This window comes from Sinocyclocheilus grahami, unplaced genomic scaffold (assembly GCF_001515645.1).
Source record: "Sinocyclocheilus grahami isolate Dianchi unplaced genomic scaffold, SAMN03320097.WGS_v1.1 scaffold784.1, whole genome shotgun sequence".
NCBI classification, from domain to species: domain Eukaryota; kingdom Metazoa; phylum Chordata; class Actinopteri; order Cypriniformes; family Cyprinidae; genus Sinocyclocheilus; species Sinocyclocheilus grahami.
In genome coordinates this window covers 155,866-183,612 of record NW_015505963.1, presented here as the reverse complement: position 1 = coordinate 183,612, position 27,747 = coordinate 155,866, and the positions used below count along the sequence as shown (strand labels likewise).

The 27,747-nt window shown below is 37.1% G+C and overlaps 2 protein-coding genes across 3 annotated transcripts in view; one reads left to right on the top strand and one right to left on the bottom strand.

Moving 5' to 3' along the window:
* Positions 1-5,218, bottom strand: part of LOC107561625 (arrestin domain-containing protein 3-like) — a 12,562-nt gene extending 7,344 nt beyond the window's left edge. The window contains exons 1-3 of the mRNA XM_016246098.1: positions 4,861-5,218; positions 4,727-4,762; positions 4,573-4,633 (exon numbers count right to left, since the gene is read on the bottom strand). Coding sequence (XP_016101584.1) covers positions 4,573-4,633; positions 4,727-4,762; positions 4,861-5,122 — 359 coding nt within the window. The 5' untranslated portion in view covers positions 5,123-5,218. The remainder of the gene's footprint in view (positions 1-4,572; positions 4,634-4,726; positions 4,763-4,860) is intronic.
* A 13,775-nt stretch (positions 5,219-18,993) lies between these two features.
* The window catches only part of LOC107561624 (single-stranded DNA-binding protein 2-like), a 29,496-nt gene continuing 20,742 nt past the window's right edge, over positions 18,994-27,747 (top strand). For both annotated transcript variants that reach the window (XM_016246097.1, XM_016246096.1), the window contains exon 1: positions 18,994-19,167. In XM_016246097.1, the coding sequence (XP_016101583.1) occupies positions 19,115-19,167 (53 nt within the window). In that variant the 5' untranslated portion in view covers positions 18,994-19,114. The remainder of the gene's footprint in view (positions 19,168-27,747) is intronic.

The window sequence follows — 27,747 nt, the reverse complement described above, 5'->3', positions numbered from 1 at the left end:
CCGCGTCCAGACCTCTGGAAACTTCATGTCCGGTCCCTGGACGGGACGTAGAGGTTCTGAGTGGCCTACCCCAAGAGTTAGTTGACACCATCACTTCAGCGAGAGCGCCTATGCTTGAAGTGGAACCTGTTCGTTGAGTGGTGTTCTTCTCGCCGAGAAGACCCCCGAAGATGCCCGATCGGAGTTGTGCTGTCCTCTTGCAGCAAAGGGTTGGAGCGAAGGCTGTCTCCCTCCACCCTTAAAGTTTATGTGGTTGCAATCGCTGCTAACCACGACCCCGTAGAAGGAGGTCGTGGGGGAAGCATGACCTGGTCGTCAGGTTCCTTAAGGGGGCGAGAAGGTTAAATCCTCCACCGCCCCCCTCTATTCCCTCAGGGGACCTGACTCTGGTGCTCACGGCACTACAGCAGGGCCCATTTGAGCCTTTTTGCAGGCGGTTGAGCTGAAGTTCCTTTCAATGAAGACTTTGCTCCTGCTAGCATTGGCCTCCATCAAGAGGGTAGGGGACCTGTTTAGTTTACACTCGAAGTAGATTGGTCCCTCTAAGCGAGATCCCAATTTCGTCGGTCCTCCGACGTGACGTCTCCGTTCCCTCCTTCAGGGAACGAGGGTTACATACGTAACCGAGACGGTATGTCTTCATATGGCTACTTTGTATGTGGTTTCTTTGTTTCCCTTTTGGTCAATGCCTGAGCATGACTTAAGATGAAACATCAAGTAACCCTATCCATGCTTCACCTATGACTAGTATATCAACGCTGAACTTTTATGGGCATGGATATCATGTTATTTATTTAACTTGTTGGCAATGTGATGAAGAACTTTACATTACAAACAAGGTTAAACAACGTATAAAAGGCAGAAGGAAAGGACATGATCTGAAAGTTCTGTTCTTTTTGCTCATGCTAAGTGGTGATATACAGCTAAACCCAGGCCCTTCAACTAACATCAATTAGGGATTGTCTGTTGATATGCGGTCTGAAGGTTGTCTGCAGTGGGCACTGGCGGACACACATGGTGTTGAAGTGGTGAGACATTCTACTGGCCTAGCACAGGTCAGTGGCTTCTTCATGGAATTTAATCAGAACTCAGTCATTGCTGGAACAGCAGAAGTGGAGAACAGTGACATTATGCCTAAAGTGGAACAATTTGCTAAAAAGTCACCAAAACCTCATATTGGTAAAGAGATTTTTGGTCATGCAGCACATAAGCAAAACAAATTGAAATACTTTCAAACAGTGAATCATGCAAAAGAGATCTGGGACTTAAAGTCAAAACCAAAAGGTATTTTTGGAGATCACCTTAATATATGTAGTGTTTTATCAAAAAGAGAAGAAGTTCAACATTTATTGAGTGAGTCTATGGACTTAGCACTCAGTGAAACTTGGTTAAACACTAATATTCCTACAAACATGATTGATGTCCCTGTTTATACATGTTACAGGAAAGATAGAATGTCTGGTAAAGGAGGTGGGGTACTGGTTTATATCAGAGATCTTTTTAAATGTTCTGTGATTGAACTGGAGACTTTTAGGTTAGAATGTTTAATTTTAAATGTAGTGTTATCAGCGAGAATGAATTTGAATATTATGGTGTTATATAACCCTCCTTCTCATAATGTTTTGTTTTACCATGATTTTGGTTAACTATTTAAGGGGAGACACTGCAGGGCAAAAGCACTGTTATTTCATGCACCTGTCAATTTTGAGATTTTGGGCTTTTTGGCTTTTCATAAAGTGTTTTTTCAGGCTAGTGGAAAGAAAACATTCAAAATACACTGTTAAGTGTTTCTTTTACAGCACTTTATCTATTTGTGTCAATAGATTTAAATTACAATACATAATTTTAAAGGCCGTTTTCTCAAAATTAGTTTTTTCTCCTACACGGAGCCATAAATCTCCACTTCAGTAGCACTTACACACACCAAACTTTACATTTTATTCCTGTCTATATCCTGAAGGTTTTTACAGAGGGATTTGTTCATATATAATTTGCTTGATTATATACAACATTTTATTTCCCCCAAAAAATTGAAAATATATTGTTTTCTGGCTGTTCAGAGTATTTTCTGAATTATGGAGTGACAAAAAGAGATACCCAAAATTCCCTCAGAAAAAACATTTGCCTCTAATATGTAAAAAAAAAGACAGTGTTCAGATTTTTGTACTAGAAATGTATGCAAATTAGCGCATATTTAATTAAATAATGCATCATAATGCATAACATTTTAGAAAACTTGTAATACAAAAAATGTTTGCAATTATAAATGTAATCAATCAACTGGGTAAGGTGATAAGTAGTAATTCATTTTTTTTACCCTATTCACCTGTAGTGTCTTATCTTAAATTGTTTAATTGTCGCACTGAAACAATTTTACTGGGATACTTTAATATAAATTGGTTGGATAACAGTAAGAAAAAAAACTTAAAATTATTGCATCTAAATATAAATTGCATCAAATGATAACGAGCCCTATAGAATCACTCGAACTAGTAAAACACTGATAGATTAAATTTTTACAAATAAACCAGAACGAGTTACAAAATTGATCATATGTTAACAGGTCTGTCTGATCATAACTTAACCTTGATTGTCAGAAACTTAACAAAACAACGATTTCAGAGCCAATTTTTTGGAACCAGAGTTAATAATTCACAAACTGGAATTCCCAAGCAGAAGATCTCCGTTTGAAAATGAGTTGAATAACATAAATTGGGAGAGTATATTTCAAACTGATAACTTAAATGAGTGCTGTGATTTTTTGACAGACACACTTGCAAATATAATCCAGAAGTTTACATGCTCTTTTAAAAGTAACAGGAGAAAAGTTTTTTTCGCCTTGGATAAATATTGATATTCATCATCTAATGAAAAAGACGGATTTGGCATTGAAAAAATCTATATCTACAAAACAACAAACAGATATATTGATCTTTAAAGGTTTAAGAAATAAAGTGGTTAGTGAACTAATTTTCTCCTATTGAATTTGGATAAGACAGAGATATTACTTATTGGACCAAAAACAGTACACAGAATCTCTTGGATTACAATTTGCAACTAGACGGATGTACTGTTACTTCCTCTACAGTCAAAAATCTAGGTGTTATATTAGACAGCAACTTGTCTTTTTAAAATCATATTTCCCATGTTACAAAAACAGCATTCTTCCATGTTAGAAACATTGCCAAGCTACGAAACATGTTACCTGTTTCTGATGCAGAAAAGCTAGTTCATGCATTCATGACCTCTAGACTGGACTATTGTAATGCACTGCTAGGTGGTTGTCCTGCAACTTCAATAAACAAGCTACAGGCAGTCCAAAATGCAGCGGCTAGAGTCCTTACCAGGTCAAGAAAATATGATCATATTACCCCAATTTTACAGTCTCTACCTATTAAATTCTGTATCAGTTACAAAATATTTTGCTTGGTTGGAACAGCAGCTATGCTAATTATGTCTCTATTTGTTTCTCTGTTTCTGCCACATCCCGATTGACATCCCGTGGTAATTAGGAATTACACAAGCTTCAGTCTGGATCCAGCCCTTACAAAGACCTGAGATGACCGAACACCTGAGAAGAGATGATGCAAACCCCTCAGAGGACATCAGATGATGCCAAACTGAAACAACAAACTACCAAATTTTGCTACAAGTTTGATTGCAACATATAATGAGTGAGTGAGTGAGTGACATGTGGCCAAGTATGGTTTTCCCATACTAGGAATTAGTGCTCTGCATTTAACCCATTCAAAGTGCACACACACAGCAGTGAACACACGCACACACACCGTGAACACACACCCGGAGCAGTGGGCAGCCATTTATGCTGCGGCGCCCGGGGAGCAGTTGGGGGTTCGGTGCCTTGCTCGAGGGCACCTCAGTCGTGGTATTGAAGGTGGGAGAGAGCGCTGTACATTCACTCCCCCCACCTACAATTCCTGCTGGACCTGAGACTCGAACTCACAACCTTTTGGGTTACGAGTCCGACTCTCTAACCATTAGGCCACGACTTCCCATTAATCATTGCTGTTAATAGTGTTCATTGTCTGTTTGTTTACGTCATTAAATTAATTTTACCGTACATTTCTGCCATATGTACATCAATTTGACATAGTCACCACTGATAAGCTACTACTAAATATATTGTAGAAACTTAATTTCCTGTAAAGCTGCTTTGCAACAATTTGTATCATGAAAAGTGCTATACAAATAAACTTGAATTTAATTGAATTTAATTGAATCCTGTTTGATGACTGCCCCACCTATCTACATGAATGAGGGCATCCCATTTTAATTATGTGGTCTTACAGCTAAAGCTCATCAAAAAAGTTATTTTCACTCATTAGGTGAGAAAATAAATTCTGTACAGTTATACTATCTCATTTGACCTTATGTCCCAATCATCCTTAATTCACCCCACTTCAGTTAGTAGCCTACTTTTAAAATTTTTATTTATTTGGTTTAAATACCTTTTTAAAAATAAAAACAACGCGAATACAAGGATTACATGTCTGAAAACATGATACATTTTTAGCTTTTGTTCTTAAAATTATTTTCCCCCCCTTAACTTACTGTAGAGGCAACTGAAAGGTAAATGGGTAAACATGACGCCCTGGTGCCACAGCAGAAGAATCTAAGAAGTCAAGAATCAAATCAAAGATCAGATTTTAAGTATATTTCTCAAAGCTCTTTTTGCATTATTCAACTAATTCGCGAATAGACTTACACGGCTGTCCTGATGGATCTTTCAGCATCTCATTTCCTGCAAGATCAAGTTACAGCACAAAATACAGCTGGTTAAATCGACCTGGTTTCTTCTAACTATAAAGCAAAACCTACAGCAGCAGTAGTTACTCCTACCATGCGTTTTGTCCTCCCGAACAAAAAATTTCTCCACGGAAAAATACTTCTCCTCATCCGAGTAAATAACAGTGATTTTACTGTGATTCTCGGTCCAAAACACTTCCGCTTTCCCTTTAATTTTCACACTCAACGACTGCATTTGTGTGCCCTTCGCTACATCCAGGATGACTTGTCCCGATATAAAATCCCCGCTGGTGAAGGTATTGCTCTGACTGATAGGATTGTAAGTAACAGAAATGTTTTTCACAGCGAGTGACATCTTCTTGTCTCCTAGTGCCAATATCTGCTTCTGACGTCTGAACTCAACTCGATGAAATTCGCTACTACTCTGTCACGCGATTGCAGGAAACCATCAACAAAGTATGTGGGCTTCCAGCTTTGGGTGGGACGGTTTGAAGCTATTATTCGGCGTGGTTCAGGGGCGCCGTACCTGGGGGGATATGGAAAGCCGTAGTAACATTTAATCTATAAGCCGTACTAGTATCTATTTTCATGGTACTAGTACCTATTTTTTAGAAACTAGTATATTTTCCATTAAGTACTAGTATTCATTAGGTACTAGTGCTTATTCTTTATCTACTAGTGCTTATTCTTTAGGTACTAGTGTTTATTCTTTAGGTACTAGTGTCTTTTGTAAAGTTACTAGTACCTATTCATTAGATAATAGTACTTATTCATTAGATACTAGTACTTATTGATTAGGTACTAGTACTTATTCATTAGATTCTAGTACTTATTGATTACATACTAGTACTTATTTATTAGATACTAGTACTTATTCATTAGATACTAGTATTTATTCATTAGATACTAGTACTTATTCAATAGTGACTAGTACTTATTTCAATAGTGACTAGTAACTATCGTTACTAGTAAAAAAATAAGTACTCATTCATTAGATACTAGTACCTATTAAATAGACACTTATTCATCAGGTACTAGTACTTATTATTAGATACTAGTACTTGTCCATTAGATACTAGTACTTATTTTTTAGATACTAGTACTTATTTATTAGATACTAGTACTTATTCATTATGTACTAGTGCTTATTTATTAGAAACTAGTACTCATTCATTAGATACTAGTACCTATTAAATAGATACTAGTACTTATTCGAAATGTTACTAGTATAATTTTTTTATTTTACTAGTGCATTTTTTAATTGAACTCTACTGTAGCCATTTGGACTAGTCATACCATAAGCAAGAATCTGACTAGTAAGATAAGAATCGTTACTAGTAGTAATTACAAAAGATACTAGTGTCTAATAAATAAGTACTAGTACCTAATGAATAACTACTAGTATCTATTAAATAGGTACTAGTATCTAATGAATAAGTACCAGTATCTAACAAATAAGTACTAGTATCTAATGAATGCTTACTAGTAATATTTAAATAGATACTAGTCACTATTGCAATAATTACTAGTCAGAAATTAAAAGATGATATCAAAAACAAAAAAACTACTTCTTGTTCATTTGGAGATATCTTCAACCTCATAAAGAACTAGTGAGAATGTATTTGGAGATATCTTCATTTAAACAGATCATTACATAAACATGAGTACCTCTCCACCGTTCAATCAGAGTCCACATGATAATACAATACATTAATATGCAGAAATAATTTGATTGTTAAGTAAGGCTAACTGGCTTTGAATGTTAGCCTATCTTGCTAATTGGTTTTCCATGAAAACACAAGGAAAGATTACAAACCTGTTTTCCAACAAAAGTATAATGATATGTTTTAGTCCAAATTCACTTCACAACATCGAGTCTTTGAAATAACTTATTATTGTAATCTGACATGGTTTCATTATAAAGAATGAGGCCGAAATCATGCCAATTTATATCATTCTATACAGTGATAAAGGCTATATCAATTAGCATAGCATTTTAAACTTTATTCTTATAAAAATACCCGAGATGGCTTGAAGAGCACAGATAAAACCATATGTTGTCGCAGTCATTGTTTATTTTCTTCCATGTTTCATCAGTAAAACGTCTATCTGCATGTTATTCAGCTATTATGCTACATCTACAGCGAAAGCTGGATTTCTTGGAACATCATCAGTGAGTCTCACTTGTGGAGATTCTGCGCGAGGGCGCCCTCCGGCGACGAGTATGAATGAAAAGAAATTACATTAATAGAGTAGTCATTATTGCTCACAAAACCCTAATTTGAGTAAAAATTGCAAAAATAATTATGAACATTGAGGTAAACATTTGCAAATCCTTACGTTTTTCTCCAGGGTGAAGTGTACATTTTTTTTATTTTTCTTGCAGATATATTTATTATTATGTTTATTCTTAAATACTCAGTTTTGTATATTATAGTGAAATAGTGTTATTACAAAAATAATATTCCTTATTTTGTGTAATGTTTTTATTTAGAAATAATAACCATAATCATTATTAGTTTTATTGATAGATAAAAACAACATTTTTGGCCAAATTGTGCGGCCCTACAAGTACAGCAAACCTCTTGTTTCTTTTTTAATTTATTAATAATGTTTGGCCTTTTTTTCCAAATAAAGAAAATGTTTGTCTGAAAACCATAAGGTTTGGATTTTGTGTGCCCTGCACAGAGCATTAATGTAAAAACATTCACTGTCTGCAGCATCAGTGTGACCTGTACAGAACATTAATGTAAACACATTCACTGTCTGCAGCATCAGTGTGACCTGTACAGAACATTAATGTAAACACATTCACTGTCTGCAGCATCAGTGTGACCTGTACAGAACATTAATGTAAACACATTCACTGTCTGCAGCATCAGTGTGACCTGTACAGAACATTAATGTAAACACATTCACTGTCTGCAGCATCAGTGTGACCTGTACAGAACATTAATGTAAACACATTCACTGTCTGCAGCATCAGTGTGACCTGTACAGAACATTAATGTAAACACATTCACTGTCTGCAGCATCAGTGTGACCTGTACAGAACATTAATGTAAACACATTCACTGTCTGCAGCATCAGTGTGACCTGTACAGAACATTAATGTAAACACATTCACTGTCTGCAGCATCAGTGTGACCTGTACAGAACATTAATGTAAACACATTCACTGTCTGCAGCATCAGTGTGACCTGTACAGAACATTAATGTAAACACATTCACTGTCTGCAGCATCAGTGTGACCTGTACAGAACATTAATGTAAACACATTCACTGTCTGCAGCATCAGTGTGACCTGTACAGAACATTAATGTAAACACATTCACTGTCTGCAGCATCAGTGTGACCTGTACAGAACATTAATGTAAACACATTCACTGTCTGCAGCATCAGTGTGACCTGTACAGAACATTAATGTAAACACATTCACTGTCTGCAGCATCAGTGTGACCTGTACAGAACATTAATGTAAACACATTCACTGTCTGCAGCATCAGTGTGACCTGTACAGAACATTAATGTAAACACATTCACTGTCTGCAGCATCAGTGTGACCTGTACAGAACATTAATGTAAACACATTCACTGTCTGCAGCATCAGTGTGACCTGTACAGAACATTAATGTAAACACATTCACTGTCTGCAGCATCAGTGTGACCTGTACAGAACATTAATGTAAACACATTCACTGTCTGCAGCATCAGTGTGACCTGTACAGAACATTAATGTAAACACATTCACTGTCTGCAGCATCAGTGTGACCTGTACAGAACATTAATGTAAACACATTCACTGTCTGCAGCATCAGTGTGACCTGTACAGAACATTAATGTAAACACATTCACTGTCTGCAGCATCAGTGTGACCTGTACAGAACATTAATGTAAACACATTCACTGTCTGCAGCATCAGTGTGACCTGTACAGAACATTAATGTAAACACATTCACTGTCTGCAGCATCAGTGTGACCTGTACAGAACATTAATGTAAACACATTCACTGTCTGCAGCATCAGTGTGACCTGTACAGAACATTAATGTAAACACATTCACTGTCTGCAGCATCAGTGTGACCTGTACAGAACATTAATGTAAACACATTCACTGTCTGCAGCATCAGTGTGACCTGTACAGAACATTAATGTAAACACATTCACTGTCTGCAGCATCAGTGTGACCTGTACAGAACATTAATGTAAACACATTCACTGTCTGCAGCATCAGTGTGACCTGTACAGAACATTAATGTAAACACATTCACTGTCTGCAGCATCAGTGTGACCTGTACAGAACATTAATGTAAACACATTCACTGTCTGCAGCATCAGTGTGACCTGTACAGAACATTAATGTAAACACATTCACTGTCTGCAGCATCAGTGTGACCTGTACAGAACATTAATGTAAACACATTCACTGTCTGCAGCATCAGTGTGACCTGTACAGAACATTAATGTAAACACATTCACTGTCTGCAGCATCAGTGTGACCTGTACAGAACATTAATGTAAACACATTCACTGTCTGCAGCATCAGTGTGACCTGTACAGAACATTAATGTAAACACATTCACTGTCTGCAGCATCAGTGTGACCTGTACAGCACATTAATGTAAAAAACATTCACTGTCTGCAGCATCAGTGTGACATGTACAGAGCATTAATGTAAACACATTCACTGTCTGCAGCATCAGTGTGACCTGTACAGAATATTAATGTAAAAACATTAAATGTCTGTAGCACCAGAATAAGTACTAGTATCTAATGATTAAGTACTAGTATCTAATGAATAAGTACTAGTAACTTTACAAAAGACACTAGTACCTAAAGAATAAACACTAGTACCTAAAGAATAAGCACTAGTAGCTAAAGAATAAGCACTAGTACCTAATGAATAAGTACTAGTACTTAATGGAAAATATACTAGTATCTAAAAATAGATACTAGTACCATGAAAATAGATACTAGTACGGCTTACAGATTAAATGTTAAAACGGCTTGCCATAGGGGGGAATGTTAGAACGCTATTTTTAGCGAGGGGGACAAGGTTGGAAACAAGCTTGGTTGTGTTATGTTGTTCTGTGCCAGAAGGTGTTTAAGCCTAAAGGAAAAGTTCAAGATAACCTTATATTATTTTAATAATAAAGTGGGTTGCATGTTTTTGTTTTATTTTGATAAAGATGACATAATATAACATTAAGACTGCAGGAGCATTTATTGTTATAAAAAACTAATTAAGATATTTATTTATTTCACAAAAATATATTTATTTATTTCACAAAAAAGGGACAGTGTACATTAATCAACATTCGTGAATGTAAATGTACCCAAATTAGCCCAAAGGCTAGTTTTCATTGGTAGTCCATTTACCAGATGTTATTAGGCCAAAAAAAACTAGAGGACAAAAAAGAAACAAAATAAAAAAACAATAACAACGAAATTCAACCAAAAATTAAACAACAAATTATACAAACTGACAATAAAAAATAAAGAAATATGTATTAAAAAAAATTAAATAGAAAGCAGCTTATAAGATATATACACATTAATGTTCACATTGTTGGTTATGAAGAAGCCATTTCTTAAAATGATGCTTAAATGAGTTAAATGATGTATACATTCTCTAATTGATTGTGATATTGAATTCCGCTGATGTGATGCTCTGAATGAAAAAACAGCTTGGCCAAACGAGGTTTTTCTTTGTGGAATTATGCAATCAGCTTTAGCTGCACCTCTATTTACTCTGTTTTCAATAGATTTAAAGGGGTCATATGATGCGATTTCAATTTTTCCTTTCTTGCTTTTGGTGCATAAAGAAGATCTGTAAAGTTGCAAAGACTAAAGGCTCAAATCCAAAGAGATATTCTTTATAAAATTTAAGAGTCAACCACGCCTACCTAAAACGGATCATTCTAACACGCCCCCACATGTCTACGTCACGATGTGGTAAGATTTGGATAACGCCGCCCAAATGTTCACGCAAAGAAAGAAGGCGCCGGATCGGCAATTCCGGCTGTTCTGACTCACAGACTGTAAGTACGTTTTCATATTTAAAGGATTTGCCACTGATGATTCAAACCCGAGTTTAGAGCAGTGTAGAGTAGCGCTTGTTGTTTGTCATTTCTCCGATCACAAATGCAGACATGGTTTTATGTTTGTGTGATGCAACGCAACATGTAAAAAGACAGTATAAGTCATTGTAATCCGTAATTATGTCCCCACTGGATGCAACAAATCCCTCGTTTATAATGGGTTTGAATGTTTTTGTCTCGTCGCTCCGGCTTGGACATGGCATCATAGTATGGTAAGGGGCGTAACATTTCTGTCACATGCTTGAGGTATTCGGCCAATCACAACGCACTGGATAGCTGGCCAATCACAGCACACCACGCTTTTCAGAATGATGAACTTTGTAAAAATAGACGCGTTTCAGAAAGGCGGGGCATAGAGGTGAAACAATAATGTACAGTATGTGGAAAATAATGTGTTTTTGTACCTTAAACCTTAAACACATTTCATTACACCAAATATACCAAATAATGTTCTTTTTAGCAACATCATATGACCTCTTAAAATTTAATAAAATCAACCAGCGGAGGAGGAGCTAAACCATGCCTAATCTTATCAACTAAACAAACATTTTTACTTAGTGATCAAACTTAGTGATGTTTTCCCAGCTAAGCAGGTTATACCTATTTAAGATATGACAATGGTGAAAACTTTTTTTTTTTTAATCTAAAAATGTAAGTGCTTGTTTGTACAATAATTCCAATGGTTTTAGAACTATAGCATGTGCATTAGACCAACTTGTCAGACAATAAGTAATAAGAGAAAGAATCATAGATTGAAAATATACCTTTGCAGCCATTTGATAAAGAGTTTCTAATAAACCGAAAATTAACTAAATGCAATTTTACCTTTTTACATACCTTTTTATATGCGTTTTAAAACCAAGACATGAGTCCAAATGAACCCCTAAGTATTTATATTCCGAAACAACCTGTAATCTCTCTCCCGAAAAGAAAATATACTGTTTTATATCAACACTATATCCTTTAGAAAAGAACATACAAGCTGTTTTTGGCACGTTTAATTTCAGATAACACTGATTGAACCAGGATATGATTTTTGCCAGAACATCAGTCAACTTATTTGCAACCTCTTCTGCATTTTTACCATGCGTGAAAATGACTGTATTGTCAGCATATTATTATATTACATTGTTGACACACCATGGGTAAATCATTAATATACATGCTAAAGAGAATTGGCCCCAATATGGAGCCTTGTGGAACACCAGTTGAAAGGCATAGTGAATTGGATTTATAATAATCCATTTTTACTACCTGAGAACGGGAAGAGAGATAAGATTCAATTAAATGTACAGATTTTGTCGAAAAATTTGAATTGAGTAATTTATGTAAAAGAATATTATGATTTACAGTATCAAAAGCTTTCTGTAAATCAATAAATACATCCCCTACCACTCCACCTTTATCCATACCTTTTCAATAAAATAGCAAGTAGCCATTTCTGTTGAATGATTTATCAAAAAGCCGAACTGCATCGGATGTAATTGAAAAGGACTATTATTAAAATGGTCAATAATTTGTTTAGCCACCAGTTTTTCAAAAACTGGTGAAAAATTTGTGAGTGTTGGATTGAAGGTGTTGTAAAGTAAAGACAAAACCCAAACAGTCATGTGCCTAGCGTGTTATCATAAACAAAAAAGTAGGCTATTGGAATGGAGTGTGATACATATAATAATTCTTGTGGAAGTTTAGCTGAAAGTATCGAGAATAGTTTGGTAATTAGATTAATGATGTGTATAAAATGCTATTAAATTTTTTGCAAGAAACAGATTTAAAAACCATTTGTGCTTGGGTCTGAAATGTAGGGATATGAGCAGAGAATGCATGAGCTGAACACATAGGACAAGGTGATGCCAAATCTCTAACAATTTGAGGTTCTAAGCAAACACCAATGTAGTCAGGCAATATATGTAAAAGTACTGAAGGTGCCAGTAATGCTCCACAGAGTGGACAGCCATCAACAAGAAAAAAAAAGGTGGGAACTCCTGAAACTCTGGCGTGTATATGGTGTGGGAGTTGCATGAAGGTTAGATGACACAACTAGCATCAATGGGTCATGCAAAATGGCAACCTCTAGGGAATCCCTGCTAAAAAAAAAAAAAAAAACTGAAACCACCATGGTTGGCTGGTCTTAACTGGTTTAAGCTGGACATAGCTGGCTTAAGCTAAATAAGTGGTCAAAACCCCTCTTAAACCAGATATGACCAGGCTGGAAGACCAGCTAAAACCAGCCAACCGGCTTAGCCTGGTTTTAGCTGGGGGTTTTTTCAGCTGGGTATTTGTAAAAAAAATTAAAAAGAGCAGTGTCTACAGGCAAAAGGGGAAAGCAACAGAATCCATAATGAAACCTGAATCAGCATGGGGCTTAGCTATTCAGAGGTGGCAAGAAAAGCAAGCTATAGATGTTTTTTTTTTCTTACTAAACGGGTATATTTTAATGAACTGACTGACAGCCATGTAGCTCTCTAGCAGTAGCATGAGTTTATTGTAATATTTGACATTATTAGCCTAGCAATCGTTATGTCTCATGTTAACGATCTGTAAACTTTTCTTATGTAATTTTTTTCCAAAATGTTTTTCAATTGACAAAAGTTTGACAATGTTCCAATAAGTCAAACAACAGCACAAAATATGGCACCTGCTCAGATAACATTTTTTTATATTTGCATGTGTACACTGGTGCAGAGACAAAAAACAACTAAAACGTTCTTCCGCAAGACCCATGCAGTTTTATTTTAATTTTTTTACAGATAGAGGGTAAAAAGTTACATAGAGGAGCTTTAAAGAGTAAATCTATATCTAAATTTTAACTAATAATAAACTACTCAATCTACAGTTAACAAGATATAGAGTCTATAATATGTGAGTAAATTCAGATTTATATTTCATACATAAATAAAAATACATAAAACACATTATTCAGTCGAACAATAGTGTCACAGTATGTTCAAAAAAGTTTTTGGTCTATATTGTTGATACAGTTTAAGTTCTGAACACATTTTTTTAACAGTTTATGGAGAAATTCATGGTAAATCCATAACTTTTGTAACAATTTATTCAGAAACTGATGGTAAATCTACACTATAAAAAACTGTTGTCAAAAATTTTTATTCATGTTGCCTTAAAGTTGTCACTTAGTACAATTTAACATTTCAAGTTGAATGCATGAACAATTTTAAAGCAGCACAAATGCTTACTTTAATTTGAAACATTTAAAAAAATAAATAAAGTACTCTACTTAACAATAAATAAAGCAGGATATATCTTTTTTTATGCAATGTAAAATGTAGCACTATACTGAAGGTTCAGAAATACAAAAATAAATAGTATAGAATGTTGTTAGTTTATTAACAATCAACATCACTACCTGAAATATAAAAGGCTACATATACAAATCATTCCAGAATTCTAGATAAAACAATAACAATAAAAGAAGTCTAAGGTGATTCTAAAATCACTGTCAAGATTTTTCAGGGTGGTCTGGAGGTGGAGCTGATGGGTCAGACTGATTTAAAACTGAAGGACCAAATTGACCAGGAGGTCCAGTGTAACTAGGTGGAGCAAACTGACCCAAAGGTCCAGGGTAACTAGGAGCAAGAAACGGATTCAGAGGAGGTCCATAGTAGCCAGGGGCACCAATCTGACAAGATGGTTCAACCACATTAAGTGGTGGGGCAAGTGGAGGCATAGGAGGTGGGTTGGGGTACATATTGCTTCCTGGTGGTTGATTCCAGATTCCAAAGTCACTGTTTGTAGCCCCTGAGACAGGCTGAGGAGGAAGAATCACAACTGGGAATTTAATCTCCGGATCTGAGGCATATGGTACATCCAGGTATGACCAGATGCACAGATATTGAAAAACAAATTATTTAAATTAGGAGCGGGTAATAACAAAAGCACATTATCTAAACATACCCCATTCATCATCTTTTTACATGTCCACATGTACACGGGTATTTTTATAAACTGAGTTTTTCATTCTTCCGTTTTTTTTCAAAATCTTTGTCCACATGAAAACGCAAATGCATGCTATGAAGCACTGTCAAGAGCATGCCAAGCCAACAGGTGGCGATATAATCTCAACCGTAAAGCCATGTTGGCCAATCAGAAGCCTGAAAAAGTTTCCAGTAGGTGGAGATAACAGTGCATGCTCCGACGAGTTTTTGAAAATCTTCTCCCTGGCAGGAGTTTTCAAAAATGTTCGGTTTCAGTGACCTGGTGCTGCGTTTGCATGTGGACGAACTGCCAAACCGTGTAGAAAAAGCTGCGGTTTTGAAAATAACCGTGTTCGTGTGGACAGAGCCTTATTAGTCTCGCGTAGCCAGACCTTCAGAATAACGGCTGAAGGTCTGGAATTCATGGCAGCTTTCACTGGTCAATCTGCCCATGAGGCCGTTTGACCGACATGTCAAACAACCAATCACATTTCGTTTCAGCGTCACACTTCGGGGCATAGAAATGTCGCCACAATAACAGACCGGTGTGTAAAACTCTCGTACTATTTTAAAGATTCTAAGCATTTAGTTGATACTGATAAGCGCTCATCGTCACAGTTGTAAACACGATGGCTTTCTTCTTTCGTGAGTGGGTTTGGTGCCATGGCATCTTTGTTTCCAGACTGAACGTTATAGAACGCGACACACACGTCTCCCGGAAATCCTGTATAATTCAACCAATCCGATGACCACTTCAAAACTCCTGAAGTGTTTCCACTTTTGTGTGCCATATGCATCAGACGTTCAGCCAACGGTCCGTGGGCGTGACGTGATGTCTGAGGCTGAGACTAATGCCTTATCTACTTGTTTACACAAGAGCGCTCACAGACTGTCAGAGCCGATCCTCCCTATATGCAAAATAAGCAAGCTGCGTAGCCTCACCCCCCACCCCCGAAACACCAGGGGGCCCCCTTGCTCTCAAAGATGATTTAATTTTAGTTTCGTTTTTTAATTTGGCCAGCGGTTATGAAAACATGAATGATCATTTATTTTAATGCGGTGCGCTGTACGTTAAAATCAGTGAAATCATGTAATATGAATGTTGTACAGTCTTGCTCGAGACTAAAAAAAAACAAGTTGAAAGAGACACTGTTTCTTAAGCGCTTTCCACGAGCGCGATTCGAGACGGAGTGAAACACGGACAAATGCATTTCATTCATTTGTTCATAACCACTCATACCCCACTCCACCACGAATATCTGCTTCTGACGTCTGAACTGGGCTGCGTTCAGCCCCGACAAAATGGTGCAAAATGTTTTTTAAACGGAAACGGTGATGCGTTGAACACTCTGTTCTGATGACGCAAGAGTTGCAACTATGGCAGCTGAGAAGGCCATTCTTTGTGTTCTTTTTGAAGAATTTTCGGAGCCTGATTAAATCGGTATAAATACGTGTTTAATACTGCAAAATACGCTCAATGTTACAGTCGCTGCCCTTGCCGTCCAGAATAAAAGAGAACATCCCAATTTCGAGTGAAGGGATTTGTGGAAACTGTGGTTCCTAATAATTGTGATCCAACATTTGCCTCGCATTTCAGGATGAAAGACAAACATTTCAGGTGAAGGATAATTCACTTCTTACCTCCGAGACTGTGTTATGACCTATATGACCTTATTATTTTTATTGTGTGTATTAGGCTTATCATTATTGCTGATCACTGTTGTTGTGCTATGATATTGTAATATTTACCATTATATAATCAGAGGGGTATAGAAAAGTTTATTAACGTGTCACTCCATAATACAATAGCAAAATATATAAATATGTATAGTATTTTTATGTAACATTAATCAGTATTTAGCACACAATAGAAGACATTGCAATTACTAAATTATATTTAGACAGACTTAAAGAAGTTCCAGATCTATACTTGTGCTCTTATTATTTTAGTTATTTTGCCTTTAATGTAAATAAACTTGTGCAAACAATATACTTGCTCTTGTGAATTTATTTTGATGTTATTTACATTGTGCAAGCTGTCTCTTTAATACCGCGTGGTTTATATACATGTTGCTGTTGATTGGGCTGACATGTTTGACACACCCACCAAACAAGAGAAAATGTATCTCAAACCCCGTTGCACACCATTGCACACCGTTTCCAGGAAACTTGTCGTTCAAACCGGAAACCGTAGCAAAACGGTGCACACCGGTTTGCGCTTGAACTTGCCCCTGAACTTGCTTCAGTCACGCGACTGCAGGAAACAATCAACAAATGTATGTGGGCTTCCAGCTGTGCCCTGTGGGTGAGACATACTTGAAGCTAATATTGGCCGTGGTTTATATTACATTTGGACCTGGTGAAAATGAGATCAGTCAGATAAAAACAAAACAAGCCAGATCTCAAGGGACTGTGTTGGGAAACAAATATGGGGAAGGCTACAAAATTCTGCTGCATAAAGGCTTCAAGAGCACATGTGGCCACCACAATTTGCCATAAAAACAAAAACAAACCAAAACTGTTTTTGAATTGAATTGTCCACAAGATGGCAGCACGGTAGATGTGAACAAACTTGTTGAACCGGTCCAATTATACCATTATTGACAATAAAATAATACAATTAAATAATAATTAAATTTTGTATCATAAATAAAGGAACACCTTTTCAAAATTTCTTGTACATTCTGAAAGGCAGAGGTTGTCACATTTTTTAATGCAATGAATATTTCCCAATAAACTTGTACACAGATGTGGTTCTTTGAAAATGTGCCTCTGTGACAAGTCCCAATAAAAAATTTTAAACTTGCTCTGACCCACAAATTGGGTATTTGACTCTAAACCTTATGGCAACGGAATTCTTAATTTCTTTTACAATAGTAACTTATCTGTTCTTAATAAAGAGTCACTTACTTTGTCACTTACTTACTTTCACTCCACCTGTTTTTAGTTGCTTAAACTGTTTTTTGTACCTTACAACTGTGAGCAAATATGCTACATGCAGTTTATATTGCAACATTTATAGAATAAACTCAACATACAAAAATACACACACACACATTATATATTTATTTAGCCGGTAAGAAATCTGACTTGATGGTAAATTACCTGACAGGTTCTTAATTTCTTTTACAATAGTAACTTATCTGTTCTTAATAAAGAGTCACTTACTTTGTCACTTACTTACTTTCACTCCACCTGTTTTTAGTTGCTTAAACTGTTTTTTGTACCTTACAACTGTGAGCAAATATGCTACATGCAGTTTATATTGCAACATTTATAGAATAAACTCAACATACAAAAATACACACACACATTATATATTTATTTAGCCGGTAAGAAATCTGACTTGATGGTAAATTACCTGACAGATAACCAGCGTGGATGAAAGTTTATTGGGTAAATTGTGCATCAGCACTAAGTTTATGAGTAATTTGCAGTAGGCTATTAAAATGGATTTCAAAAATAAATAAATAATCCTTAAATCTCAAACAGGTGTGTGTGACTAACTCTTAAACAATCTTAGTGACTCTGAAACCATATTCCGAGAAGAAGAAAAAACTATTTCAACAGTAATCTTGGTCTGAACTGTATGTTTTGTGGATTGTTTTGGAATTGTTCACTAGATGGCAGCACTCTACATGTGTAGTGTACCTTCCTTGCATTAATTAATAGCCTACTTTGTATACTGACCGACAACAACACACACATATAATCTGTATAAGATGTTTATAGACATTCTTGGTGAGACGCTTTGTAAGGATATAATGATTCTCAGTGCTGTTAAATCGTTTGTTACAGTCTATATTCGGGCACACTTTTCATCTACTTCCACAGGGAAACTGTTTAAAAAGCACGGTCACATTTTTCTTTTTACTTTTATTTCTTCTTCTTCTCAATACAAATGGACGTGTAGCCTACAAGACATTGTAAATGCTCAAGTGAAGGTCTCTGAAACTATAAGGTATTAAAAGACATTTGAAGGTTTGTAAGGGTAAAATGTGATTATTAATCTTGAAATAAATCTTTATGTGTAGTCATACTTTCTTGTTCAGACTTCACACCAATCTGGGTCAGAAGAATTCGAATTCACCGGATTACGGGGGCGTGGCTGCAGTCAGAGCGAAAGGTGTTGAGTGGGCGTGGTCATCCAGGTTTCTTTGCTCAGACATCTAGAGAGAGAGAGAGAGAGGGCGGCTGTTCACTGCGGTCCATCCAATGCTGAGGAGCTGATTGAGTCGCTATGGTGACGAGATTGTTTCGACAGAGGCTGTGATGGGTTGACAGGTGCGTGACAGTCGCGTCTGTGCAAGCATGTACGCCAAAGGCAAGAACGGCGTGCCATCGGATAGTCAAGCCCGAGAAAAGTAAGTTATATTGATCAGGAGGTGGAGGAGGAATTCTCGCGATCACATCTGCAGTCGTACACACATTTAGACAGAGGAGACATATAAGACAGCAGCTGGCGCATGTACTAGGCTACTGTATGCTTCGCCTCTCAAGTTTCGTGCTTTCTGCATTATGAGAATTATTATTAGATCACTTATTGAATCGTGTGGTCATGTAGCAGTCTGTATGATTATCAAGAATAATTTAGTTTCCTTCATCGTTCTTGAGCAGTTAAGGGCAGAATCTTTACAGCACGTAAATAACTAACTCAAATAGTCTGCTTCCTTGTCACTGTGTAACTCAGTGTTTTATGCATTTTACATTTGAGTGACCTTTCCAGCTGTCCATCTGAATGTCTGTTGGCTGTTTTTGACTGATCGCTAAACAAAACAAGCTTGGTTGTGTTATGTTGTTCTGTGCCAGAAGGTGTTTAAGCATTCATCATAAGGATGCTCAAATCATTTCACAGCAATAGGGCGGTTGACAAATAGTATGGACAACTTTATTTTCAACATCATGATTTTATGCTTAAATGTATTCCTTTCCACGTGATTGTTTTTTAGTGCTTTGGCAATTTATTTTATTCTCAACATCTGTTTTAAGGTTTTCTAATTTTTGCTGTCCACTTTGAAAGATTTACTTCGTTTTTGTTTTTATTAAAAGGTTTTACAAATGAACTGAACATCACTTTTGAGAAATATCATTAAAATGGTGTTCATTCACATGAGACGAAGACATTCGGCTATATACAATAAGTAGCCTATTCTAGAAACAGCTGTTTTATTCTACATGGACATGGACCAACAAGTAGTCCTTGCTAAAACTATATTTCTAAACAAAATTCGTAGTCAAAGATAAAACTAAAGGTGCTAGGTAATGTGCTGAGGGTCGTTGTATTGTATGTTGAATGTTGTCAGTCCTTTTGCAAGTCAGTCACATCTTAAATTGCATTTAAATTGCAAAGTGCTGTTGGCCGTTTATCTGTGGTGTCAGTTTAGACTTGTGTCTGGTAAACTTTAAATTTTTGTAGGCCGATCTCAGTTTGAGGAGTCACAACAGATTACAACTGTCATATAGCACTAGCAATAAGTTATTATTAATAACTCTCTGTGTGCTTTTGGGTTTCACTACATATGTATACATATGGGTCCCAAATGAACATTTGCCAAATGCCAGAAGTGAGTAAAATTTGGCTTTTTTTTTTTTGGAGTAAATAAAATGCCAGCTGGCATGTAACCTTATTAGGAACCGTAACATAATACATGGTTTAAATCTGACCCTCGCTCATGTAAGTGATCTGAGCTATTAAAATCAAAGGCATGCAAACTGTCTACTAAAGAAAGCATCTGTCACAACATGTCTTCTAACAGCTTTTAGCTCAGTGGAAAATGTATTATACGATGTTTATCTAGAATGCCTGAAGTTTCTTTTCTTCTCTAGAACTCCATGTGGGAACACATATGTGGAATATTCCTCACTTGGAGATATCAAAACACAATGATGAAACAAAATCACCATGGAGGTTTTTGTGACAGTTTCCAAAGATATCAAATAAATAATTCAGCTGTCATTAATATTATGATTTTATTTATTTATTTTTACATTTGTGCATTTGTCACAAGCTTTTATCCAAAGCGAATTACATAGCATTCAAACATTTTGTTAGTTCATGCATTCCCTGGGAGTCAAACATATGACCTCGGCATTCCTATCATCATGTTCTATACTGTTTCAGCAGCAGAAAAAAAAAATTTTTTTTACAGTTTCATAGCTGTTAAGACATATTAATGAAATGATCATATACATTCTTGGTGAATGCTGATTTTCAAATAGATGTTTTCTTTGTATTTTCTAATGTGGTGAAAAGTGTTGTTTCTCTGTTCTGCAGTTGTATTCAGTATGTAAGAGAATGACTGGTGTTGTCGTTCCTGCTGCTGGAACAGTTTTCCTGCAGAGTGGTTGGCCTCTGATATTTTTTCTCCATCATTGATATGCAAGCAGCATCACACCGGCCCTACTGCAAGGTTAAGCAAGCGTGACGGCATGGCTTAGAAACCGGCTAGGAGTCTTTCTCTCTGTCTTTAGCCTGTGTGTTATACAGCCATCTTTTTTCACATATGGCCGATCTCAGTTTGAGGAGTCACAACAGATTACAACTGTCATATAGCACTAGCAATAAGTTATTATTAATAACTCTCTGTGTGCTTTTGGGTTTCACTACATATGTATACATATGGGTCCCAAATGAACATTTGCCAAATGCCAGAAGTGAGTAAAATTTGGCTTTTTTTTTTTTGGAGTAAATAAAATGCCAGCTGGCATGTAACCTTATTAGGAACCGTAACATAATACATGGTTTAAATCTGACCCTCGCTCATGTAAGTGATCTGAGCTATTAAAATCAAAGGCATGCAAACTGTCTACTAAAGAAAGCATCTGTCACAACATGTCTTCTAACAGCTTTTAGCTCAGTGGAAAATGTATTATACGATGTTTATCTAGAATGCCTGAAGTTTCTTTTCTTCTCTAGAACTCCATGTGGGAACACATATGTGGAATATTCCTCACTTGGAGATATCAAAACACAATGATGAAACAAAATCACCATGGAGGTTTTTGTGACAGTTTCCAAAGATATCAAATAAATAATTCAGCTGTCATTAATATTATGATTTTATTTATTTATTTTTACATTTGTGCATTTGTCACAAGCTTTTATCCAAAGCGAATTACATAGCATTCAAACATTTTGTTAGTTCATGCATTCCCTGGGAGTCAAACATATGACCTCGGCATTCCTATCATCATGTTCTATACTGTTTCAGCAGCAGAAAAAAAAAATTTTTTTTACAGTTTCATAGCTGTTAAGACATATTAATGAAATGATCATATACATTCTTGGTGAATGCTGATTTTCAAATAGATGTTTTCTTTGTATTTTCTAATGTGGTGAAAAGTGTTGTTTCTCTGTTCTGCAGTTGTATTCAGTATGTAAGAGAATGACTGGTGTTGTCGTTCCTGCTGCTGGAACAGTTTTCCTGCAGAGTGGTTGGCCTCTGATATTTTTTCTCCATCATTGATATGCAAGCAGCATCACACCGGCCCTACTGCAAGGTTAAGCAAGCGTGACGGCATGGCTTAGAAACCGGCTAGGAGTCTTTCTCTCTGTCTTTAGCCTGTGTGTTATACAGCCATCTTTTTTCACATATCACACACACAGTCTGCACGGTCCTTTAGTTTTCCCATGTGACCTGTTTGAAATCCAGCAAAGTTAAGTGGTTTCTCTATTATTGTCACTTTGTTCTGTTTCTCCTGTAGTTGTAAACTAGACCAAGAGCTTCTGGTAAGCGTGTATGTTGTAAGTTTTTTTCCAGAGCTGCACATTTTCTCCCTGCTTTCATCTGCAAGATAAGCTGGCATTTCCTGTTGTGGTGGAGAAAGGCATTGTTTCTCGAGTTGTTGTGCAGCATGCTTTGGACTAAACCTTAAACTCCTGGTTTTCATTCTGTGTGTTCATATGCCTTCTCAAGTCAAACACTATTTCTTAACATCTTCAAAAACATTTAACACGGACACTTGCTTTGTTGTATTTTGTTTGCGTTGTCTGTGCTTTTATAAAATTACGTTCAGTTTTATTGACACGTTATGATACATATATGATACATACATATTATCACGTTATGATAAATAAAAAAGCAAACCACTTCCATATTAACTAGCAGAGCAGAAGAATTTGGGCCCAGTATGCTGAGAAATGTAGCATTGTCCTGTCCACACAGGATATGAGTTTCATTCCTTACCTAGATGGCCTTTTCCCCTCTAAAATACTTTTGTTGCTATTTCATAGCTGCATTTCACCTGTTTTGATTCAAAGGCTAAGTGGAAGAACTGTTTTTTTTTTATCATGTCTTTCCAAATAATGATAATTTTTTTCCAGCAGTTTGCACACAATTTTAACCAAAAAGTTAAATGACCACTAAATTTGCCATGACCACAGTTTGCTTAGAAATAAATCTACTATAAATTTGCACACAGCCATTAAAAAGTTTGGGATCAGTAAGATTTAAAAAAGGAGAAAGATCTAGAGAAATTACCTTTTAACTACGTTTTTCAGCATGGATGCATTAAATTGATCAAAAGTGTCAGTAAAGACCTTTAGATTGTTACAAAGAACAATTGTTTCAAATAAATCCTGTTGAACTTTCTATTTGTCAAAGAGTCCTGAAGACAAATAGAAAGATATAATTAGCACAACTCTTTTCAACATTAATAATAATAAGAAATGTTACTTCAGCACCAAATCGACATATTAGAATGATTTCTGAAGGATCACGTGACAGACATCGGCCACACATAAAAGGTCATAACCACCATAAATGTATAGATTTTCAAAGGATTAGTTAAAGATGTCAGGTATACTGATGTTAGGCTCATGCGCACAGTTTTGTTAAATAAAAGCAACTTTTGTAATCCGTCAGCTATTTTACAAATCACAGTTGCAATAATTTTTTTTCTGTTGTCCTCATGTCACTCTCTTTCCTCCTTTTCAGCTCTCATCATTAATCATTTATGAGTTCCTGCTTTTCTGCCTCTCCTCTTCTACCCATCTCTATATTTGTCTTTCTGTGTTCATCCTCTGTTCTCTTTCACTGCACCTAATGTGTCAAACACATACCCATAGACATATTCATCCCAAATATACAAATACACACAGACAGGATCACCCTCAAACTCCCCGCTCTCTAATGTCTCTTGGGAAATTAGTCTGTTTGTATCTAGCGAGTGTAAGGCAGCCAATGAGAATGTTGTCAGTTCATCTGTAGAACAGGAAGGGCGCTGTGTTGATGGGATGAAGGCGCAGCATGTGGTTAACGACATACTCTGAGACGATGTGCTCATCTCGCCTCTCTTCTGTTCTGTCATTATTATCTCTTTATATAATTTCTCGTATTGATTGAATATCCAGTATCTTGAGCTATAGTGAACAATTATGAGATAATTGTATTATTACTTGCTTTATCTGTTCCTTTTGTTGCACAAAATAAGTGTTTATGTAGCTTAGCTTAGTTATTTATTCAGGCTTATGTATGTGTGTTAATTTCATATTTTGATCAATGGCCCATAAATAGCTACTGAAAACTCTTGAAGAGAATCAAACTTGATCGTTAATTATTTTATTTAGGGTTTACATAATTTTTTATTTCATTTTTTATTGTATTGTGTATATATATATTACAACTAAATTACAACTTGCTTGTTGGCTGTTGTAATTTTTATTGTTATATTTCTTTAATTAATGATGTTTGCTAAAGCAGGCATCATTATTACTGCCCATACTGAAATTAAACATCATCATGTAACTCTACTATACTACAGTCATGAATAATAGCTCAAATTGTGTGGCTTGTTGAGGAGTGCTGTCACATTTTATATAGGGACTTATATCTGACTAAGTGATTTTCATCTCTGGCAAATGATAGAAGGAGTGAAAAAATTCTATAGACTTTGGAGGAGAAGGCCTTTTTGGCTAAGCAACTACTTACTGTAGCAACTACTCAGAAATCCCTATAACAACCAGTAACAAATTACAATACCCTGGCAATCATCCACAACACCCTATAGAAGGAAAATGTAAAAATTGAGTTCATCCTAAAACTGGTAAAGTATGCATGTGCACAGTATCTTTTAATCTTAAACTCTTGAAACCTGGTTTCTTTTCTGTTCTAGTTGGAAGAGTTTGAATTTTGCTCGAAAGAGAGCACAGCTGGAAAGTTCCTGGTCTCTCCATTTATTTTCTATTCTTTGTCATTAGAATATGAAAGTTTGCTGACAATCTCAGGAGGATTGATTCTCAGGACACCCCATCATTCCTCCAACCTCCAGATCTCCCCCCTCAATCTCACTTGTGTTTGATCTTGGTTTGCCAAAGTTCGTAAACTCTTCTGTCATCATTCCACTTCAGCATTTTCTTCTCTTGTACAAACACTGTCTTCTACATTGTGGTGAATGTTCTTCATATTTTGTTTGTGAGTGTATATGCATTCTCTGAACATTTGAAGGTTGTTCAGTGCAGGTTTGTGTCTGCAGAAATAAGCAGGAGAAGTGAATATTTTGTCTGCATTTGACTGTCTGAAATTATAAATTTAATAGGATGCCGCTGGACTGTGCTGACTCAGACTCACTTACACATTCAGAGAGGATAGGCTACTCGAAAGATTAAAAAAATCATGAGCTTCATTTTTAAGGAATTTTACCAGTATAAAAAATAAAACATCATGGCAAATATATGGAACTACTGAAAATATCCATGTCAGACTGTGAACTGAAAATGAAATGGTGAACTGAAGAGTAATGGAAACTGAACTCTCAGTGAACCTGATGTTTGCCCAAAGTTTGTCTTGATAATGATCTCCAAACTGGGACTCATTTTGATATGCTGTATACACTCATTTTGCCTTATTAAATTCACATATTGGTTATTTAACCATATGAAAGGATACACAGCCAGGCCATAAAGAATTGGATTCAATTAAAGGGATAGTGCATTCAAAAATGAAGATGGTTTCTCTTGTGTTAGGATATTCATGTTGTTTTTTTCCCCATGAAATAAAACGTCTCGGGTTACTGTGTGGGTTTCAGAAAGTGCACTGAGCTTAGCGTGTGCACTTATCATAGCATGGATTTCAATTTCCAGGCATCTGATCACAGATGCCCGGAGGTACTGGGCCGAACGGGAGAAGCAAGCTCAAATACGACCCTCTAAGGCGAGGGGAGCACTGCCTGAGACAGCGTTACACAAGAAGGTTCTCGCAAATGCCACCTATACTTTCCGCTCGATGCCTCAGCAAGAGGGGATATCCTGGAGCCCGGACATCCAGGAATTTTTTGCAGTGTCGTGCAGGGCCTGATGATCAAGAAGGCTCCCGCATGAAGCCTCTGACCTGGCCGCATGGTCCAGGAAGCATGAAGCCGGAACCAGGGCTATCATAACGGCTGGACACAATATCGAAGAGTAAGGTAACACTGCAAGTCGAGCACCTGGTTTCTGAATCCAGCAAAGGGGTGCTCACAGAGGACCTACCTTAGAAAGAACAGAAACACACAGGTCCCGGAAAACACTGCAAAGAAGTCTCACAGAAGGATTATACACATAACCACCAGCACATTAAATACATATATATACAGTATATATATATATATATAGAATGGATCATACTCACCCACCATGGTTCTCGCGCTGGAGCCCCGTTCAAGAGGCGACTCAAAGAAGCCTCTAGTCCAGACCATCAGCAAGGTGGTCACTATGAAGCCATAGAACCAACCAAACATATAGGTCCAGCATAGGAGACGGAAATGCAGGAAAATTATAGGGGAATTAGGAGCTAAAGGCAGATGTAAGACCCCCGAAGGAAATGAGTAGATACTCAAGTATCACTCTGATCCGGACAAAAGCGCTGATGCCTTGTCTGGATCACATCCCTAGGTCTTGCCTACCTCCCTTTGACTCGCGATTCCTTCTACCCCTACCCACAGGCGGGGGAGGCGCGTGAGCCGCGACACTAGCCTTCTGTGGCCGTCTCTGATCCTCAGACCGAGACTGACCAGGATCCCTATGTTGTTCGGGCTTAGACCTGGACCATCGTGAAATGAAGGACTGAAGGCTGCTGAGTGTGCCTTTGCCTCCCTGAACTTCTCGACCACCGTCTCAACAGAGGTAACCAAAAAATATTCGGAAGGCGAAACCGGCGCATCGAGAAGAAAGCCCCTCTCTTCCATCCCGATATCTGCCAGGTTCACCCACAGATGTCTCTCAATACATACTATAGCTGCCATGCTTAGTAGCACAGAGAGTGAGATCTGTGGTGTGGCGAAACTCAGCTACCTCATCAGACCTTTATCCAGGTCTTCCAGCAGGTCAGCCTAATATGCCTGGAGCACTGCATCGTGCGCAATGAACCAACAGCCTGACCTGCTGCTGCGTATGCCCTGCCATCTAAGCGAGATGGCAAGGAGGGAGTTTTAAGAGAGGACGTCTCACCCATAGAAAGATAGCTAGCCAGTCGTCTTTTTTACAGGGGCATCCTCTCGTAGTCGTTTCCGCGCATCGCCTCGATGTTGGCATAACTCATATGCTGGAATCAATGAATGCGTAAGAAAGATAATGCTCAAAACTCACCAAACGCAGAGCAGGAGGATTGGGAAGGATCAGCCTCAGCTTCTTTGCCGTCCTCAGACATCTCCTGCTCTTACCGGGCCGAACCCAGCAGAGCACCGGCCCCCGGATCAAACGATGTTAAAGAAATAACATCATCCTCCAGCAGCTTACTCTCGTCCACAGCCGACGAGCGCGAGGGGGAAAATCCCTTTTTTAAACTCATCAACCGGATCCACCTGCGATCCCCACGAGCTCATCCTCCTCCGTGCTTCAGCAGCGGTGGGTCCTGAGCCTCGGGAAGCAGATGGCTGCCCCCCTTTCCTCGAAAAGAGAGACAAACGAGAGTGGAGCTTTTCATTAAAATATGCTCACAATGAACGCCACAGGAATTGCACTCTTCAAA